This window comes from Oncorhynchus masou, unplaced genomic scaffold (assembly GCF_036934945.1).
Source record: "Oncorhynchus masou masou isolate Uvic2021 unplaced genomic scaffold, UVic_Omas_1.1 unplaced_scaffold_1200, whole genome shotgun sequence".
NCBI lineage: Eukaryota > Metazoa > Chordata > Actinopteri > Salmoniformes > Salmonidae > Oncorhynchus > Oncorhynchus masou.
In genome coordinates, this window is record NW_027001780.1 from 51,008 (window position 1) to 68,987 (window position 17,980).

The following is a 17,980-nucleotide window of genomic DNA, read 5'->3' on the forward strand; positions in this document are numbered from 1 at the left end:
TCTGTTAGGAGTCAGGTCAGGATGGGGTCAGACTAGAGCCAGATTACATTCTGTTAGGAGTCAGGTCAGAATGGGGGTCAGACTAGAGCCAGATTACATTCTGTTAGGAGTCAGGTCAGATGGGGGTCAGACTAGAGCCAGATTACATTCTGTTAGGAGTCAGGTCAGGATGGGGGTCAGACTAGAGCCAGATTACATTCTGTTAGGAGTCAGGTCAGGATGGGGGTCAGACTAGAGCCAGATTACATTCTGTTAGGAGTCAGGTCAGAATGGGGGTCAGACTAGAGCCAGATTACATTCTGTTAGGAGTCAGGTCAGGATGGGGTCAGACTAGAGCCAGATTACATTCTGTTAGGAGTCAGGTCAGAATGGGGTCAGACTAGAGCCAGATTACATTCTGTTAGGAGTCAGGTCAGGATGGGGGTCAAACTAGAGCCAGATTACATTCTGTTAGGAGTCAGGTCAGAATGGGGATCAAACTAGAGCCAGATTACATTCTGTTAGGAGTCAGGTCAGAATGGGGATCAGACTAGAGCCAGATTACATTCTGTTAGGAGTCAGGTCAGATTCTGTTAGGAGTCAGGTCAGGATGGGGGTCAAACTAGAGCCAGATTACATTCTGTTAGGAGTCAGGTCAGATTGGGGATCAGACTAGAGCCAGATTACATTCTGTTAGGAGTCAGGTCAGGATGGGGGTCAGACTAGAGCCAGATTACATTCTGTTAGGAGTCAGGTCAGAATGGGGATCGGACTAGAGCCAGATTACATTCTGTTAGGAGTCAGGTCAGAATGGGGATCAGACTAGAGCCAGATTACATTCTGTTAGGAGTCAGGTCAGAATGGGGGTCAGACTAGAGCCAGATTACATTCTGTTAGGAGTCAGGTCAGAATGGGGATCAGACTAGAGCCAGATTACATTCTGTTAGGAGTCAGGTCAGGATGGGGGTCAGACTAGAGCCAGATTACATTCTGTTAGGAGTCAGGTCAGATGGGGTCAAACTAGAGCCAGATTTTCTGTTAGAGCCAGGATTGGATTTTATCAGGTTTAGTTGACATGTGTACATTCTGTTAAGTACACACAGCTGTCAGATGTAAACACTTGTTAGGGTGTTCACTGTTAGGAGTCAGGTCTGTGTTCAACAGAGGATGAGGACTTCTCCATTCTGCTGAAGGCTCTGGAAGGTAATCATTACCATCTACAGTTGAGCCCCATTTTAAAGAGCATCCTCCTCCCCATCCATCCTCCCTCCCATCAGGTCATCCATCCATCCATCCAGATTCATTCTGTTATCCATCCATCCATCCATCCTGGGGATCCATCCATCCATCCATCCTTCCATCCTCTGTTCCCATCCATCCATCCATCCTTCCTCCCTCCCATCCATCCTTCCTGTTCCCATCCATCCATCCATCCTCCCTCCATCCATCCAGATTCATTCTGTTTCCAGGTCAGGATGGGGGTCCCATCCATCCAGATTACATTCTGTTCCCATCCATCCTCCATGGGGTCAGACTAGAGCCTTATCCCATCCATCCATTCTGTTCCTTCAAACTAGAGTTTCCATCCTCCCTCCCATCCATCCATCCTTCCCTCCCATCCATCCATCCATCCTCCCTCCATCCATCCCCCTCTTCTCCCATCCATCCATCCTTCCTCCATCCCATCCTCTCCCATCCATCCATCCATCCTTCCTCCCATCCATCCTTCCTCCCATCCATCCATCCTCCCTCCCATCCATCCATCCATCCTTCCTCCCTCCCTCCATCTATCCCATCCATCATCATCCCCTCCCTCCCTCCCATCCATCCATCCTTCCATTCCTTCCTCCATCCCATCCATCCATCCATCCTTCCTCATCCATCCCCTCCTCATCCATCCATCCTCCCTCCCATCCATCCATCCATCCATCCTCCCTCCCATCCATCCATCCTCCCTCCTCCCATCCATCCATCCTTCCTCCCATCCATCCATCCATCCATCCTTCCTCCCATCCATCCTCCATCCATCCTTCCTCCCTCCCATCCATCATCCATCCTTCCTCCCATCCATCCATCCTTCCTTCCATCCATCCATCCATCCATCCATCCTTCCTCCCATCCATCCATCCTTCCTCCCATCCATCCATCCTCCCATCCTTCCTTCCTCCCATCCATCCATCCTTCCTCCCCCATCCATCCATCCTTCCTCCCATCCATCCATCCTTCCTCCCATCCATCCATCCTTCCTTCCCATCCATCCATCCATCCATCCTTCCTTCCTCCCATCCATCCATCCTTCCTTCCTCCCATCCATCCTTCCTTCCTCCCATCCATCCATCCTTCCTCCATCCTCCCATCCATCCATCCTTCCTCCCATCCATCCTCCCTCATCCATCCATCCATCCATCCTCCCATCCATCCTCCCATCCATCCATCCATCCATCCTTCCGTCCTCCCATCCATCCATTCTTCCTCCCATCCATCCATCCTCCCATCCATCCATCCCATCCGTCCTCCCATCCATCCATCCTTCCTCTCATCCAGTCTTCCAACCCTCCATCCTCCATCCTTCCTCCCATCCATCCTTCCATCCATCCATCCATCCTCCCATCCATCCATCCTTCCTCCCATCCATCCATCCAACCCTCCATCCATCCATCCATCCTTCCTCCCATCCATCCATCCTTCCTCCCATCCATCCATCCTTCCTCCCATCCATCCTTCCATCCCATCCTTCCTCCCATCCATCCATCCTTCCTCCCATCCATCCATCCTTCCTCCATCCATCCATCCTTCCTCCCATCCATCCATCCTTCCTCCCATCCATCCATCCTTCCTCCCATCCATCCTTCCTTCCATCCATCCATCCTTCCTCCCATCCATCCTTCCTCCCATCCATCCTCCCATCGATCCTTTTTCCCATCCATCCATCCATCCTCCCTCCCATCCAGTCTTCCCTCCCATCCACCCATCCTTCCTCCATCCATCCATCCTCCCTCCCATCCATCCATCCATCCTCCCTCCCATCCATCCATCCTTCATCCATCCATCCCTCCCATCCATCTTTCCTTCCCATCCATCCATCCTTCAGATCCAGCCATGTGGTCCAGAATTCATCCTTCCTAGTCATTCTTCATTAGAATCAATCCTCCCATCCTGATTCTAATTCCCATCCATCCATCTTTCCTCCCATCAATCATCCATCCTTCCTCCCATCCATCATTCTTCATTAGAATCAATCCATCCAGTCCTTATAATTCACCTGTCCATTCTTCATTAGAATCAATCATCCTCATCCATCCTTCTAGTCATTCTTCCATCAATCCATCCTTCCTCCCATTCATCCTTCCTCCCATTCCATAGAATCAATCAAGTCTCCCATCCATCCATTCTTAATTCCCATCCAGTCATTCTTCCTCCCATCCATCCATCAGTATTCCTCCTCTAATTCATCCATCATTCTTCATTCCATCAATCATGTCTAATCCTCCATCCATCCATTCTTCATTAGAATCAATCCATGTCCTTCATCTATAATTCATCAGTCATTCCTCCCTCCATCCTCCCATCTTCCTCCCATCTAGTCATTCTTCCCTCCATCCATCCATCCTTCCTCTCATCCAGTCTTCCAACCCTCCATCCTCCCATATAATTCCTCATCCATCCATCCTTCCTCAAGTCATCAGTGATCCTAATCCACCTGTCTAGTCATTCTTCATTAGAATCAATCAAGTCTAATCCCATCCATCCACCCTTCCTCTTCATTAGAATCCAAGTCTAATCAGTCCATAATTCCCATCCATCCTTCCCATCCTTCCTCCCATCCATCCATTCCTTCCAGTCATTCTTCATTAGAATCAATCAGTCTAATCATCCATAATTCCCTAGTCATCCTTCATTAGAATCCATCCTCCCATCCTATCCTCATCTAGTCATTCTTCATCCATCAATCATGTCTAATTCCTCCCATCCATCTAGTCATTCTTCCATTAGAATCCATCCATGTCCTGACTATAATTCATCAGTCATTCTTCCAACCCTCCATCCTCCCATCCTGATTCCCATCCATCCATCCTTCCTCCCATCCATCTTCATTTCCTCCCTAATCATCCATCCTTCCTCCCATCCATCCTTCCTCATCCATCCAGTCCTTCTCCCATCCATGGTGTCCTTCCTCCCATCCATCCAGGTAGTGCACCATCCTTCAAAGCCCTCCCGTATCCTTCCTCATCCAGTCTTCCTCCCACCTTGTGTGTTTTTCCATCCTTCCCTCCATCCATCCTTCCCTCTGGTCCATCCACCTCCTCCCATCCACCCTCCCTGGTCTGTGTCATCACCAGTGTTGACCACCACATCCTGTGTACTGCATCCATCCACTATAGTGTTCCTCCCTCCCTCCCCTGTACTCCCATCCACCCATCCTCCCATCCATCCATCCTCCCTCTGGTCCATCCATCTATAGTGTTGACTCTAACCCTCCACTCCCTCCCTGTCATCCATCTATAGTGTTCCAACCACTAGGCTACCCATTACCCTGGTCTGTGTCATCACAGGTAACTATAGTGTTGACTCTAACCACTAGGCTCCCACCCTGTGTACTGCATGGTCTGTCATCACAGGTAACTCCCATCCAGTGTTGACTCTAACCACTAGGCTCCCATCCCTTGTACTGCTTCTGTCATCACAGGTAATCTATAGTGTTGACTCTAACCACTGGCTACCCTGGAATTCACTTCTAGTCATTCTTCATTAGAATCAATCACTGCTGTCTTATCAGTGACTATAATTCATCTAGTCATTCTTCATTAGAATCAATCACTTCTAATCAGTGACTCTAATTCATCACAGGTCTAGTCATTCTTCATTAGAATCAATCACAGGTCTAATCAGTGATTCTAATTCACCTGTCTAGTCATTCTTCATTAGGTAACTATAGTGTTGACTCTAACCACTAGGCTAATTCCCTGTGTAGTCATTCTTCATTGAATCATCATCAGGTAACTAATCAGTGATTCTAAGAGGGAAAGGAAGGAGACTGCTCAGTGGTGTCCTCTTAGGGCCCATGTGGCTATGGTCAAAAGGTAGTGCACTACATGGGGAGTAGGGTGCTGTTTGGGATACAAAGCCCTTGTATTAACCTTGTGTGTTTTCTCTACTAGACTACGAGGGGTTTGTGAAAGCAGGAGCCTCTCTTCCCTCGCTGGTCTGTGTCATCACAGGTAACTATAGTGTTGACAGTGTACTGCTGCCAGTCTTTATGGTCCCAGGTAACTATAGTGTTGCCAGTGTACTGCAGGTCTGTGTGGTCACAGGTAACTATAGTGTTGACAGTGTAATGCTGCCAGTCTTTATGGTCCCAGGTAACTATAGTGTTGACAGGCCCACTAGGCTACCCTGCCGCCTCTACACTCTAACCAATAGGCTACCCTGCCACCTCTACACTCTAACCACTAGGCTACCCTGCCACCTCTACACTCTAACCACTAGGCTACCCTGCCGCCTCTACACTCTAACCACTAGGCTACCCTGCCACCTCTACACTCTAACCACTAGGCTACCCTGCCACCTCTACACTCTAACCACTAGGCTACCCTGCCACCTCTACACTCTAACCACTAGGCTACCCTGCCACCTCTACACTCTAACCACTAGGCTACCCTGCCACCTCTACACTCTAACCACTAGGCTACCCTGCCACCTCTACACTCTAACCACTAGGCTACCCTGCCACCTCTACACTCTAACCACTAGGCTACCCTGCCGCCTCTACACTCTAACCACTAGGCTACCTGCCGCCTCTACACTCTAACCACTAGGCTACCCTGCCACCTCTACACTCTAACCACTAGGCTACCCTGCCACCTCTACACTCTAACCACTAGCCTACCCTGCCACCTCTACACTCTAACCACTAGGCTACCCTGCCACCTCTACACTCTAACCACTAGGCTACCCTGCCACCTCTACACTCTAACCACTAGGCTACCCTGCCGCCTCTACACTCTAACCACTAGGCTACCCTGCCGCCTCTACACTCTAACCACTAGGCTACCCTGCCACCTCTACACTCTAACCACTAGGCTACCCTGCCACCTCTACACTCTAACCACTAGGCTACCCTGCCACCTCTACACTCTAACCACTAGGCTACCCTGCCACCTCTACACTCTAACCACTAGGCTCCCCTGCCGCCTCTACACTCTAACCACTAGACTACCCTGCCACCTCTACACTCTAACCACTAGACTACCCTGCCACCTCTACACTCTAACCACTAGACTACCCTGCCACCTCTACACTCTAACCACTAGGCTACCCTGCCGCCTCTACACTCTAACCACTAGGCTACCCTGCCGCCTCTACACTCTAACCACTAGGCTACCCTGCCACCTCTACACTCTAACCACTAGGCTACCCTGCCACCTCTACACTCTAACCACTAGGCTACCCTGCCGCCCCTACACTCTAACCACTAGGCTACCCTGCCGCCGGATTACAGTAAAGCACTTTGACATGCTGCGTCTGATTTGGTCTTTTGACCAATCAGATCAAGTCTTTTGTCCAATCAGATCAAGTCTTTTGACCAATCAGATCAAGTCTTTTGACCAATCAGATCAAGTCTTTGGACCAATCAGATCAAGTCTTTGGACCAATCAGATCAAGTCTTTGGACCAATCACATCAAGTCTTTTGACCAATCAGATCAAGTCTTTTGTCCAATAATTGGGCAAAATATCAGAATTGAGCTGCCTGTGTAAACGCAGCGTTTGCGTCAAATGCTGCTGTAAAATGGGGCCTTATGAATAAATGTGATTTGATTGAGAATCCTCACAAGAAAAGGACATTATCAACTAACCTGTTGTTGCTAGATTAAATCAACTGAGAAAAACCTTTACAATTCTTGTCGGTCCTATACTGTTAACCCTAGATACGTGTTGTTTCAATTCCCTGTGTGTGTGAGACCAGGTAAGGGTCCTCAGAAGGACCACTACAGGAAGCTGATCGACACCCTGAGCTTTGAGCACGTGAAGATCTGTACTCCATGGCTGGAAGCGGAGGACTACCCTGCTCTGCTAGGTTAGTGTGTTCCCCCTGTCCCAGGCTGTGTGTGTGTGTGTGTGTGTGTGTGTGTGTGTGTGTGTGTGTGTGTGTGTGTGTGTGTGTGTGTGTGTGTGTGTGTGTGTGTGTGTGTGTGTGTGTGTGTGTGTGTGTGTGTGTGTGTGTGTGTGTGTGTACTGATGTTCTGAATGGTCTCCCTGTCCCAGGCTGTGTGTGTGTGTGTGTGTGTGTGTACTGATGTTCTGTATATTCTCCTTGTCCCAGGCTGTGTGTGTGTGTGTGTGTACTGATGTTCTGTATGTTCTCTCTGTCCCAGGCTCAGCAGATCTGGGTGTTTGTCTCCATAAGTCGTCCAGTGGTCTGGACCTGCCCATGAAGGTGGTGGACATGTTTGGCTGCTGTCTGCCTGTCTGTGCCATCCACTTCTACTGGTGAGACAGGCCTCTTTAACCATCCACTTCTACTGGTGAGACAGGACTCTCTAACCGTCCACTTCTACTGGTGAGACAGGACTCTAACCGTCCACTTCTACTGGTGAGACAGGCCTCTAACCGTCCACTTCTACTGGTGAGACAGGCCTCTTTAACAGTCCACTTCTACTGGTGAGACAGGCCTCTAACCGTCCACTTCTACTGGTGAGACAGGCCTCTTTAACCGTCCACTTCTACTGGTGAGACAGGACTCTCTAACCGTCCACTTCTACTGGTGAGACAGGACTCTAACCGTCCACTTCTACTGGTGAGACAGGACTCTTTTAACAGGCACCTTCTGATACCATGTCCACACACTGTCTGTGCTGTCTACTGCTGCTGGGGGAATATTGTAAACCCTGGGTCAACAGTCACCTTCTACTGCTAAGGGAATACTCTAAACCCTGGGTCAACAGTCACCTTCTACTGCTAAGGGAATACTCTAAACCCTGGGTCAACAGTCACCTTCTACTGCTAAGGGAATACTCTAAACCCTGGGTCAACAGTCACCTTCTACTGCTAAGGGAATACTCTAAACCCTGGGTCAACAGTCACCTTCTACTGCTGCTGGGGGAATACTCTAAACCCTGGGTCAACAGTCACCTTCTACTGCTGCTGGGGAATACTCTAAACCCTGGGTCAGTCACTTCTACTGGTGACAGTGAGACAGGTCACCTTCTACTGCTGCTGGGGGAATACTCTAAACCCTGGGTCAACAGTCACCTTCTACTGCTAAGGGAATACTCTAAACCCTGGGTCAACAGTCACCTTCTACTGCTAAGGGAATACTCTAAACCCTGGGTCAACAGTCACCTTCTACTGCTGCTGGGGGAATACTCTAAACCCTGGGTCAACAGTCACCTTCTACTGCTGCTGGGAATACTCTAAACCCTGGGTCAACAGTCACCTTCTACTGCTGAGGGAATACTCTAAACCCTGGGTCAACAGTCACCTTCTACTGCTGCTGGGGGAATACTCTAAACCCTGGGTCAACAGTCACCTTCTACTGCTGAGGGAATACTCTAAACCCTGGGTCAACAGTCACCTTCTACTGCTGAGGGAATACTCTAAACCCTGGGTCAACGGTCACCTTCTACTGCTGAGGGAATACTCTAAACCCTGGGTCAACAGTCACCTTCTACTGCTGCTGGGGGAATACTCTAAACCCTGGGTCAACAGTCACCTTCTACTGCTGAGGGAATACTCTAAACCCTGGGTCAACAGTCACCTTCTACTGCTGCTGAGGGAATACTCTAAACCCTGGGTCAACAGTCACCTTCTACTGCTGGGGGAATACTCTAAACCCTGGGTCAACAGTCACCTTCTACTGCTGAGGGAATACTCTAAACCCTGGGTCAACAGTCACCTTCTACTGCTGCTGGGGGAATACTCTAAACCCTGGGTCAACAGTCACCTTCTACTGCTGAGGGAATACTCTAAACCCTGGGTCAACAGTCACCTTCTACTGCTGCTGGGGGAATACTCTAAACCCTTGTTCAACAGTCACCTTCTTCTGCTGCTGGGGGAATACTCTAAACCCTGGGTCAACAGTCACCTTCTACTGCTGCTGGGGGAATACTCTAAACCCTTGTTCAACAGTCACCTTCTACTGCTGCTGGGGGAATACTCTAAACCCTGGGTCAACAGTCACCTTCTACTGCTGCTGGGGGAATACTCTAAACCCTGGGTCAACAGTCACCTTCTACTGCTGAGGGAATACTCTAAACCCTGGGTCAACAGTCACCTTCTACTGCTGAGGGAATACTCTAAACCCTGGGTCAACAGTCACCTTCTACTGCTGAGGGAATACTCTAAACCCTGGGTCAACAGTCACCTTCTACTGCTGGGGGAATACTCTAAACCCTGGGTCAACAGTCACCTTCTACTGCTGAGGGAATACTCTAAACCCTGGGTCAACAGTCACCTTCTACTGCTGCTGGGGGAATACTCTAAACCCTGGGTCAACAGTCACCTTCTACTGCTGCTGGGGGAATACTCTAAACCCTGGGTCAACAGTCACCTTCTACTGCTGCTGAGGGAATACTCTAAACCCTGGGTCAACAGTCACCTTCTACTGCTGAGGGAATACTCTAAACCCTGGGTCAACAGTCACCTTCTACTGCTGCTGGGGGAATACTCTAAACCCTGGGTCAACAGTCACCTTCTACTGCTGAGGGAATACTCTAAACCCTGGGTCAACAGTCACCTTCTACTGCTGCTGGGGGAATACTCTAAACCCTGGGTCAACAGTCACCTTCTACTGCTGGGGGAATACTCTAAACCCTGGGTCAACAGTCACCTTCTACTGCTGAGGGAATACTCTAAACCCTGGGTCAACAGTCACCTTCTACTGCTGGGGGAATACTCTAAACCCTGGGTCAACAGTCACCTTCTACTGCTGGGGGAATACTCTAAACCCTGGGTCAACAGTCACCTTCTACTGCTGAGGGAATACTCTAAACCCTGGGTCAACAGTCTCCTTCTACTGCTGCTGGGGGAATACTCTAAACCCTGGGTCAACAGTCACCTTCTACTGCTGGGGGAATACTCTAAACCCTGGGTCAACAGTCACCTTCTACTGCTGAGGGAATACTCTAAACCCTGGGTCAACAGTCACCTTCTACTGCTGAGGGAATACTCTAAACCCTGGGTCAACAGTCACCTTCTACTACTGCTGGGGGAATACTCTAAACCCTGGGTCAACAGTCACCTTCTACTGCTGCTGAGGGAATACTCTAAACCCTGGGTCAACAGTCACCTTCTACTGCTGAGGGAATACTCTAAACCCTGGGTCAACAGTCACCTTCTACTGCTGAGGGAATACTCTAAACCCTGGGTCAACAGTCACCTTCTACTGCTGCTGGGGGAATACTCTAAACCCTGGGTCAACAGTCACCTTCTACTGCTGTGGGAATACTCTAAACCCTGGGTCAACAGTCACCTTCTACTGCTGGGGGAATACTCTAAACCCTGGGTCAACAGTCACCTTCTACTGCTGAGGGAATACTCTAAACCCTGGGTCAACAGTCACCTTCTACTGCTGAGGGAATACTCTAAACCCTGGGTCAACAGTCACCTTCTACTGCTGAGGGAATACTCTAAACCCTGGGTCAACAGTCACCTTCTACTGCTGGGGAATACTCTAAACCCTGGGTCAACAGTCACCTTCTACTGCTGAGGGAATACTCTAAACCCTGGGTCAACAGTCACCTTCTACTGCTGCTGGGGGAATACTCTAAACCCTGGGTCAACAGTCACCTTCTACTGCTGCTGGGGGAATACTCTAAACCCTGGGTCAACAGTCACCTTCTACTGCTGAGGGAATACTCTAAACCCTGGGTCAACAGTCACCTTCTACTGCTGCTGGGGGAATACTCTAAACCCTGGGTCAACAGTCACCTTCTACTGCTGCTGGGGAATACTCTAAACCCTGGGTCAACAGTCACCTTCTACTGCTGAGGGAATACTCTAAACCCTGGGTCAACAGTCACCTTCTACTGCTGCTGGGGGAATACTCTAAACCCTGGGTCAACAGTCACCTTCTACTGCTAAGGGAATACTCTAAACCCTGGGTCAACAGTCACCTTCTACTGCTGCTGAGGGAATACTCTAAACCCTGGGTCAACAGTCACCTTCTACTGCTGAGGGAATACTCTAAACCCTGGGTCAACAGTCACCTTCTACTGCTGCTGGGGGAATACTCTAAACCCTGGGTCAACAGTCACCTTCTACTGCTGGGGGAATACTCTAAACCCTGGGTCAACAGTCACCTTCTACTGCTGAGGGAATACTCTAAACCCTGGGTCAACAGTCACCTTCTACTGCTGCTGGGGAATACTCTAAACCCTGGGTCAACAGTCACCTTCTACTGCTGCTGGGGAATACTCTAAACCCTGGGTCAACAGTCACCTTCTACTGCTGCTGAGGGAATACTCTAAACCCTGGGTCAACAGTCACCTTCTACTGCTGGGGGAATACTCTAAACCCTGGGTCAACAGTCACCTTCTACTGCTGCTGGGGAATACTCTAAACCCTGGGTCAACAGTCACCTTCTACTGCTGGGGAATACTCTAAACCCTGGGTCAACAGTCACCTTCTACTGCTGGGGAATACTCTAAACCCTGGGTCAACAGTCACCTTCTACTGCTGGGGAATACTCTAAACCCTGGGTCAACAGTCACCTTCTACTGCTGAGGGAATACTCTAAACCCTGGGTCAACAGTCACCTTCTACTGCTGCTGGGGGAATACTCTAAACCCTGGGTCAACAGTCACCTTCTACTGCTGGGGGAATACTCTAAACCCTGGGTCAACAGTCACCTTCTACTGCTGGGGAATACTCTAAACCCTGGGTCAACAGTCACCTTCTACTGCTGAGGGAATACTCTAAACCCTGGGTCAACAGTCACCTTCTACTGCTGAGGGAATACTCTAAACCCTGGGTCAACAGTCACCTTCTACTGCTGAGGGAATACTCTAAACCCTGGGTCAACAGTCACCTTCTACTGCTGGGGGAATACTCTAAACCCTGGGTCAACAGTCACCTTCTACTGCTGGGGGAATACTCTAAACCCTGGGTCAACAGTCACCTTCTACTGCTGCTGGGGGAATACTCTAAACCCTGGGTCAACAGTCACCTTCTACTGCTGCTGAGGGAATACTCTAAACCCTGGGTCAACAGTCACCTTCTACTGCTGCTGGGGGAATACTCTAAACCCTGGGTCAACAGTCACCTTCTACTGCTGAGGGAATACTCTAAACCCTGGGTCAACAGTCACCTTCTACTGCTGCTGAGGGAATACTCTAAACCCTGGGTCAACAGTCACCTTCTGCTGCTGGGGGAATACTCTAAACCCTGGGTCAACAGTCACCTTCTACTGCTGCTGAGGGAATACTCTAAACCCTGGGTCAACAGTCACCTTCTACTGCTGCTGGGGGAATACTCTAAACCCTGGGTCAACAGTCACCTTCTACTGCTGCTGAGGGAATACTCTAAACCCTGGGTCAACAGTCACCTTCTACTGCTGCTGGGGGAATACTCTAAACCCTGGGTCAACAGTCACCTTCTACTGCTGCTGAGGGAATACTCTAAACCCTGGGTCAACAGTCACCTTCTACTGCTGAGGGAATACTCTAAACCCTGGGTCAACAGTCACCTTCTACTGCTGAGGGAATACTCTAAACCCTGGGTCAACAGTCACCTTCTACTGCTGAGGGAATACTCTAAACCCTGGGTCAACAGTCACCTTCTACTGCTGCTGGGGGAATACTCTAAACCCTGGGTCAACAGTCACCTTCTACTGCTGCTGGGGAATACTCTAAACCCTGGGTCAACAGTCACCTTCTACTGCTGAGGGAATACTCTAAACCCTGGGTCAACAGTCACCTTCTACTGCTGCTGGGGGAATACTCTAAACCCTGGGTCAACAGTCACCTTCTACTGCTGGGGGAATACTCTAAACCCTGGGTCAACAGTCACCTTCTACTGCTGCTGGGGGAATACTCTAAACCCTGGGTCAACAGTCACCTTCTACTGCTGGGGGAATACTCTAAACCCTGGGTCAACAGTCACCTTCTACTGCTGGGGGAATACTCTAAACCCTGGGTCAACAGTCACCTTCTACTGCTGCTGGGGGAATACTCTAAACCCTGGGTCAACAGTCACCTTCTACTGCTGAGGGAATACTCTAAACCCTGGGTCAACAGTCACCTTCTACTGCTGCTGGGGGAATACTCTAAACCCTGGGTCAACAGTCACCTTCTACTGCTGGGGGAATACTCTAAACCCTGGGTCAACAGTCACCTTCTACTGCTGCTGGGGAATACTCTAAACCCTGGGTCAACAGTCACCTTCTACTGCTGGGGGAATACTCTAAACCCTGGGTCAACAGTCACCTTCTACTGCTGGGGGAATACTCTAAACCCTGGGTCAACAGTCACCTTCTACTGCTGAGGGAATACTCTAAACCCTGGGTCAACAGTCACCTTCTACTGCTGGGGGAATACTCTAAACCCTGGGTCAACAGTCACCTTCTACTGCTGGGGGAATACTCTAAACCCTGGGTCAACAGTCACCTTCTACTGCTGCTGGGGGAATACTCTAAACCCTGGGTCAACAGTCACCTTCTACTGCTGGGGGAATACTCTAAACCCTGGGTCAACAGTCACCTTCTACTGCTGAGGGAATACTCTAAACCCTGGGTCAACAGTCACCTTCTACTGCTGCTGGGGGAATACTCTAAACCCTGGGTCAACAGTCACCTTCTACTGCTGGGGGAATACTCTAAACCCTGGGTCAACAGTCACCTTCTACTGCTGGGGGAATACTCTAAACCCTGGGTCAACAGTCACCTTCTACTGCTGAGGGAATACTCTAAACCCTGGGTCAACAGTCACCTTCTACTGCTGAGGGAATACTCTAAACCCTGGGTCAACAGTCACCTTCTACTGCTGAGGGAATACTCTAAACCCTGGGTCAACAGTCACCTTCTACTGCTGGGGAATACTCTAAACCCTGGGTCAACAGTCACCTTCTACTGCTGGGGGAATACTCTAAACCCTGGGTCAACAGTCACCTTCTACTGCTGCTGGGGGAATACTCTAAACCCTGGGTCAACAGTCACCTTCTACTGCTGCTGGGGGAATACTCTAAACCCTGGGTCAACAGTCACCTTCTACTGCTGCTGAGGGAATACTCTAAACCCTGGGTCAACAGTCACCTTCTACTGCTGGGGGAATACTCTAAACCCTGGGTCAACAGTCACCTTCTACTGCTGGGGGAATACTCTAAACCCTGGGTCAACAGTCACCTTCTACTGCTGCTGGGGGAATACTCTAAACCCTGGGTCAACAGTCACCTTCTACTGCTGCTGAGGGAATACTCTAAACCCTGGGTCAACAGTCACCTTCTACTGCTGCTGGGGAATACTCTAAACCCTGGGTCAACAGTCACCTTCTACTGCTGAGGGAATACTCTAAACCCTGGGTCAACAGTCACCTTCTACTGCTGCTGAGGGAATACTCTAAACCCTGGGTCAACAGTCACCTTCTGCTGCTGGGGGAATACTCTAAACCCTGGGTCAACAGTCACCTTCTACTGCTGCTGAGGGAATACTCTAAACCCTGGGTCAACAGTCACCTTCTACTGCTGCTGGGGGAATACTCTAAACCCTGGGTCAACAGTCACCTTCTACTGCTGCTGAGGGAATACTCTAAACCCTGGGTCAACAGTCACCTTCTACTGCTGCTGGGGGAATACTCTAAACCCTGGGTCAACAGTCACCTTCTACTGCTGCTGAGGGAATACTCTAAACCCTGGGTCAACAGTCACCTTCTACTGCTGAGGGAATACTCTAAACCCTGGGTCAACAGTCACCTTCTACTGCTGAGGGAATACTCTAAACCCTGGGTCAACAGTCACCTTCTACTGCTGAGGGAATACTCTAAACCCTGGGTCAACAGTCACCTTCTACTGCTGCTGGGGAATACTCTAAACCCTGGGTCAACAGTCACCTTCTACTGCTGCTGGGGGAATACTCTAAACCCTGGGTCAACAGTCACCTTCTACTGCTGAGGGAATACTCTAAACCCTGGGTCAACAGTCACCTTCTACTGCTGCTGGGGGAATACTCTAAACCCTGGGTCAACAGTCACCTTCTACTGCTGGGGAATACTCTAAACCCTGGGTCAACAGTCACCTTCTACTGCTGCTGGGGGAATACTCTAAACCCTGGGTCAACAGTCACCTTCTACTGCTGGGGAATACTCTAAACCCTGGGTCAACAGTCACCTTCTACTGCTGGGGGAATACTCTAAACCCTGGGTCAACAGTCACCTTCTACTGCTGAGGGAATACTCTAAACCCTGGGTCAACAGTCACCTTCTACTGCTGAGGGAATACTCTAAACCCTGGGTCAACAGTCACCTTCTACTGCTAAGGGAATACTCTAAACCCTGGGTCAACAGTCACCTTCTACTGCTGAGGGAATACACTAAACCCTGGGTCAACAGTCACCTTCTACTGCTGCTGGGGGAATACTCTAAACCCTGGGTCAACAGTCACCTTCTACTGCTGAGGGAATACTCTAAACCCTGGGTCAACAGTCACCTTCTACTGCTGGGGGAATACTCTAAACCCTGGGTCAACAGTCACCTTCTACTACTGCTGGGGGAATACTCTAAACCCTGGGTCAACGGTCACCTTCTACTACTGCTGGGGGAATACTCTAAACCCTGGGTCAACAGTCACCTTCTACTGCTGCTGGGGGAATACTCTAAACCCTGGGTCAACAGTCACCTTCTACTGCTGCTGGGGGAATACTCTAAACCCTGGGTCAACAGTCACCTTCTACTGCTGAGGGAATACTCTAAACCCTGGGTCAACAGTCACCTTCTACTGCTGGGGAATACTCTAAACCCTGGGTCAACAGTCACCTTCTACTGCTGGGGGAATACTCTAAACCCTGGGTCAACAGTCACCTTCTACTACTGCTGGGGGAATACTCTAAACCCTGGGTCAACGGTCACCTTCTACTGCTGAGGGAATACTCTAAACCCTGGGTCAACAGTCACCTTCTACTGCTGCTGGGGAATACTCTAAACCCTGGGTCAACAGTCACCTTCTACTGCTGAGGGAATACTCTAAACCCTGGGTCAACAGTCACCTTCTACTGCTGCTGGGGGAATACTCTAAACCCTGGGTCAACAGTCACCTTCTACTGCTGGGGGAATACTCTAAACCCTGGGTCAACAGTCACCTTCTACTGCTGCTGGGGGAATACTCTAAACCCTGGGTCAACAGTCACCTTCTACTGCTGGGGGAATACTCTAAACCCTGGGTCAACAGTCACCTTCTACTGCTGGGGGAATACTCTAAACCCTGGGTCAACAGTCACCTTCTACTGCTGAGGGAATACTCTAAACCCTGGGTCAACAGTCACCTTCTACTGCTGAGGGAATACTCTAAACCCTGGGTCAACAGTCACCTTCTACTGCTAAGGGAATACTCTAAACCCTGGGTCAACAGTCACCTTCTACTACTGCTGGGGGAATACTCTAAACCCTGGGTCAACGGTCACCTTCTACTGCTGAGGGAATACTCTAAACCCTGGGTCAACAGTCACCTTCTACTGCTGCTGGGGGAATACTCTAAACCCTGGGTCAACAGTCACCTTCTACTGCTGCTGGGGGAATACTCTAAACCCTGGGTCAACAGTCACCTTCTACTGCTGAGGGAATACTCTAAACCCTGGGTCAACAGTCACCTTCTACTGCTGCTGGGGGAATACTCTAAACCCTGGGTCAACAGTCACCTTCTACTGCTGGGGGAATACTCTAAACCCTGGGTCAACAGTCACCTTCTACTGCTGCTGGGGGAATACTCTAAACCCTGGGTCAACAGTCACCTTCTACTGCTGGGGGAATACTCTAAACCCTGGGTCAACAGTCACCTTCTACTGCTGGGGGAATACTCTAAACCCTGGGTCAACAGTCACCTTCTACTGCTGAGGGAATACTCTAAACCCTGGGTCAACAGTCACCTTCTACTGCTGAGGGAATACTCTAAACCCTGGGTCAACAGTCACCTTCTACTGCTAAGGGAATACTCTAAACCCTGGGTCAACAGTCACCTTCTACTGCTGAGGGAATACACTAAACCCTGGGTCAACAGTCACCTTCTACTGCTGCTGGGGGAATACTCTAAACCCTGGGTCAACAGTCACCTTCTACTGCTGAGGGAATACTCTAAACCCTGGGTCAACAGTCACCTTCTACTGCTGGGGAATACTCTAAACCCTGGGTCAACAGTCACCTTCTACTACTGCTGGGGGAATACTCTAAACCCTGGGTCAACGGTCACCTTCTACTACTGCTGGGGGAATACTCTAAACCCTGGGTCAACAGTCACCTTCTACTGCTGCTGGGGGAATACTCTAAACCCTGGGTCAACAGTCACCTTCTACTGCTGCTGGGGGAATACTCTAAACCCTGGGTCAACAGTCACCTTCTACTGCTGAGGGAATACTCTAAACCCTGGGTCAACAGTCACCTTCTACTGCTGGGGGAATACTCTAAACCCTGGGTCAACAGTCACCTTCTACTGCTGGGGGAATACTCTAAACCCTGGGTCAACAGTCACCTTCTACTACTGCTGGGGGAATACTCTAAACCCTGGGTCAACGGTCACCTTCTACTACTGCTGGGGGAATACTCTAAACCCTGGGTCAACAGTCACCTTCTACTGCTGCTGGGGGAATACTCTAAACCCTGGGTCAACAGTCACCTTCTACTGCTGCTGGGGGAATACTCTAAACCCTGGGTCAACAGTCACCTTCTACTGCTGCTGGGGGAATACTCTAAACCCTGGGTCAACAGTCACCTTCTACTGCTGAGGGAATACTCTAAACCCTGGGTCAACAGTCACCTTCTACTGCTGCTGGGGGAATACTCTAAACCCTGGGTCAACAGTCACCTT

General features: G+C 50.0%; 1 protein-coding gene across 1 annotated transcript in view; it reads left to right on the forward strand.

Annotated features, from left to right (window-relative positions):
- The window catches only part of alg1 (ALG1 chitobiosyldiphosphodolichol beta-mannosyltransferase), a 46,238-nt gene that overhangs the window by 13,896 nt on the left and 14,362 nt on the right, over positions 1-17,980 (forward strand). The window contains exons 7-10 of the mRNA XM_064958278.1: positions 1,122-1,182; positions 5,139-5,198; positions 6,945-7,055; positions 7,354-7,468. Of these exons, the coding sequence (XP_064814350.1) occupies positions 1,122-1,182; positions 5,139-5,198; positions 6,945-7,055; positions 7,354-7,468 (347 nt within the window). The remainder of the gene's footprint in view (positions 1-1,121; positions 1,183-5,138; positions 5,199-6,944; positions 7,056-7,353; positions 7,469-17,980) is intronic.